At 42.0% G+C, this 3,401-nt stretch overlaps 1 protein-coding gene across 1 annotated transcript; it reads right to left on the bottom strand.

The window, feature by feature from the left end:
- LOC131242256 (probable trehalose-phosphate phosphatase J) lies at window positions 1-3,145 on the bottom strand. The gene is made up of 12 exons (XM_058240783.1): window positions 2,971-3,145; window positions 2,574-2,882; window positions 2,328-2,468; window positions 2,163-2,234; window positions 1,966-2,058; window positions 1,796-1,852; window positions 1,506-1,607; window positions 1,320-1,397; window positions 844-913; window positions 644-714; window positions 458-550; window positions 1-339 (listed from the first exon to the last, which is right to left on the bottom strand). The coding sequence occupies exons 2-12, from the start codon at window positions 2,859-2,861 to the stop codon at window positions 271-273; spliced, it is 1,134 nt and encodes a 377-aa protein (XP_058096766.1). The 5' UTR covers window positions 2,862-2,882; window positions 2,971-3,145; the 3' UTR covers window positions 1-270.
- Window positions 3,146-3,401: the final 256 nt, after the last annotated feature.

Here is a 3,401-nt window from a genome sequence, read left to right as displayed (position 1 = left end):
TTGATAAAATTACATATTCGCCCTTTCATTAAACGTAAAATAGAAACCACTTACAAGAGACATTCTCGTGTTGAGAGGCAGGAAGAAAGCCAATTTACAAAGGCTTTCAATAAAGAGAAAAAAAGGAAAAAGAAAAAAGAAAAAAAAAAAAAAAAAACAAAGAGTAGAAAAGGGGCCTATTTTCCTTTGTTTCCAGAGAAGGGAATTACAAATTCCTCCACCACCCGTAGACATTTTCTTCAGGGGTGGTGAGGTAATTTCCTGTCTTATTTACAGGCTTGGATGTCCTTGCAGTGAGAGACGCTTCCACTCCACTAAGCGATGCAAAAAATCCATCACCTAAAAAAACAAAAACCCAAATAGGAGTTTAAAAAAAAAAAAAAACAAAACACAACGTCCCATCAAATGCATGTGTAAGAAACGCATATACACCGCTAGATTGGTATATGTCCCTTGCCTCGGAGGGTTCTTGGAGTGAGTACGATGCACTAGTATCCTTTGGGATTTTGGAAACGAGTATACCGAATCCTTGTCCTCTATCACGCAAAACCTATGAAAAAAAATAGAGAAAAAAAATTATTTTAATTAATTAAACACATCATAGCCAAACAAAAGAACATACACTGAAAAAATGTGTATATACCTTGAAAGCATCTTCATCCGTCCGATCGTCTCCTATGTACACTGGCAACACATCGTTACAATCCGCGAATCCTAGAGAATTACACCCAAAAAAAATCGTATATCAGCTTTGGATTTATTGAATTAAAATGAATGGGAATGCTTATTAAATTTTTTTTATTTTTTTTTTCCATACGTTGGTTTGTATTTTTAATTACTTACCGAGCGACTCTAACAAAAATTCAAGAGCCTTCCCTTTGTCCCATTTAATGGTAGGACGAATCTCTAATACCTACATTTCCAATAACAAAAGTAGCAATTACTCACTCTCAGTTCCCACATATATGGAAATAGAGTTAGACTCATATGATAACTCTACCTCCTCAGCAATCCAGACCATCCAAATTGTGGATGGATGATACCTCTCAAATCATAGTGATCAAGCAACTCTTTAAAGGGGAAGATGGGGTGGCTACTATCACATCCCTGCTGTTATTTCTGGTTTATGTTCCATCCCCAGTTGGATCAGCGGTTTGGATGGTCTGGTTTGCTGTACACCGATGTGATGTGTGCGGCCGAAGAGTCACCACCGTTTAGTTTCTAATGGTGCTTAGACAAACATAGGAGTCCTGCTCATTAACCAATTAAAAAAAAAAAAAAAAAGCAGTGGACCAATCAAGGAAAGCCACGTGTTATACCTTCCTTCCCTGAGTAAGCCGCAGCTTTGGATACTCCTTGACCACTGATCTAACCTGCTCCGCTAGCGCAGTCCATCTCTGAAAAATGTACGCAGTTACACAATCAAACCAGTTACACATGCACGAGTATACACACGTGTGCGGTGTCTACACGTATGAAGAAAATAAACGGGTTTGATTTTGGACCTTCTCATCAACGCAGCGGAAGTGCACAGACAAGCAGAACTTGTTATTCTCCACCTTAGCGCCTGGAGTGGATTTTGTTTTCTCCACCAACGTTTTATAAACCTTAGAATAAAAAAAAAACCAGAAAAATCAAAACCCATTTTGAAAAATCACATTGTACCCTCGCTTTTTTAATAAATGCACCACTGTTTCTGCTTTCGGTGTGAGAACTGTACACACCGTGGTACCATTCTAGGATGCTATTCAAAGAAAAAAGAGAGCAGAGATTGGGCGAAAGGAGACAAACCAACCTCGTCTATCATGGGCAAGAACTCGCTCGCGGGTTGAAACAGAACAGCTTTCTTTCCCTGACAATAAAAAAATAAAAAGGAAAAATAAAGAAAAAGAAATTGTATTGACTTTTCAGTATCAGTGGTCCATGGGCCTACCAAAAGGTGTACTACTGCAGGAGTGTACTTACTTTCTTGTATTTCTTGCCTTTGGCCGGCCCCCTGATGTCCATGCCATGGCTGCCCGCGTAGTACAGTTCTGCCAGCCGTACGAAGCTATACACCTAAAACAAGAGAGCAAACGCATCAGAATAAATGCTTCTGCTCTCTCTTCTTTTCGAAATCCATGGAAAAGCATCGCAAGGGAAATGAATGAAAGGGAATGTACCTTGTCCCTGCGCCTCCCGCTCACGATAGCAGTCGGGAAATATCTCGCAACGTCTCTCACAGCCGCTCTCATCTAAAATTCAAGAAATAAATAAATAAAAATCAATAAATTTTAAAAACAGAGCAGGAAAAAGAAAGATTTGAATTTTGAGGAAAAAATACAAACCGCTTCGGACATGAAAGCTCGATCCGGATCATCAACGATCGGTGAAAGCGTGCCGTCGTAATCGAGGAACATAACGATTTGCTTTCCTTTCGAAGCGTTTGTGATCTGCTCGAACATGCTCAAAGCTGACGGGTGATGGAGCTGAAAAGAAGAAGAAGAAGAAGATAGAACAGTTTTAATAATTTCCAGGCCAATCGAATTGGAGAATCGGATGCATCTGATTACAAAACGATCGGAAGAACTCACGATCCAAGAGCTCTGATCTTCGACTGCCGCAGCAGCGTTAGATCTAGCACGAGTAGGAGAAGAAGCCCTCATGGAATCGACCCAGGCATTGATTCTTCCTCCAGTCTCCAGCTTCTTCAGCAGCTTCTTTCTAGAAATGGCAAAGTAGCTTCCAGCAGGGGTGGAGGGCGGGGGCGGAGCGGCGTAAGGGAAGAGAGATGAGTTAGAGACGGCGACCGCGATCGCCATGTTAATGTCAGATTTCGTTATAGCTCCGGCTTCCGGTACGACCACATTCTGCTTCGTCATCTTCTTTTCAAGATCTAGAATCTGGTAAAATCAAAAGATAGAAGGGAAAATGAGGAGAAGCGAAATATCGGAAGAGATTGGGTATTTCAATGGAGTTTCTGAGGAATACATGAAATGAGAGAGCTGAAACTGGAGTTTGATGAGATGGAATGGAAATGAAGAAGCAGAAGAGAAGGAAGAAGATTCCAACTGCTTCTTCTTTCTCTTCGTTGATTTGGATTTTAACTAAGAGCGAGTTAAAAGGCCGGGTAGAGAGGGAGAGAGAGAGAGAGAGAGAGACTGGTGGTGGGTCGAGAGAGAGACTCGCAGTGTTGTCAATTTATAGTCGCTCGATGACAGAAAAGGACGAAAGCCTGAGGTGGGTCCCACACTCCCCAGTGAAATGAAATCCTAATGACCGTGGGACCCACAAAGCGCACCCTCATACGGTTGGACGCTTCCGCCGTTTTCGCCGTCACAGCAACAGCATCTCCCCACCGTCGACGTCTTCACGCGTACCGAGCATCCTCCTTTTCCCGACGGCACAAGTGGATTCGTCTG

This window comes from Magnolia sinica, chromosome 4 (assembly GCF_029962835.1).
Source record: "Magnolia sinica isolate HGM2019 chromosome 4, MsV1, whole genome shotgun sequence".
In the NCBI taxonomy this organism is placed as follows: Eukaryota; Viridiplantae; Streptophyta; class Magnoliopsida; order Magnoliales; family Magnoliaceae; genus Magnolia; species Magnolia sinica.
The sequence above is the reverse complement of the archived record's forward strand: the minus strand, read 5'-3'. Positions and strand labels throughout refer to the sequence as shown.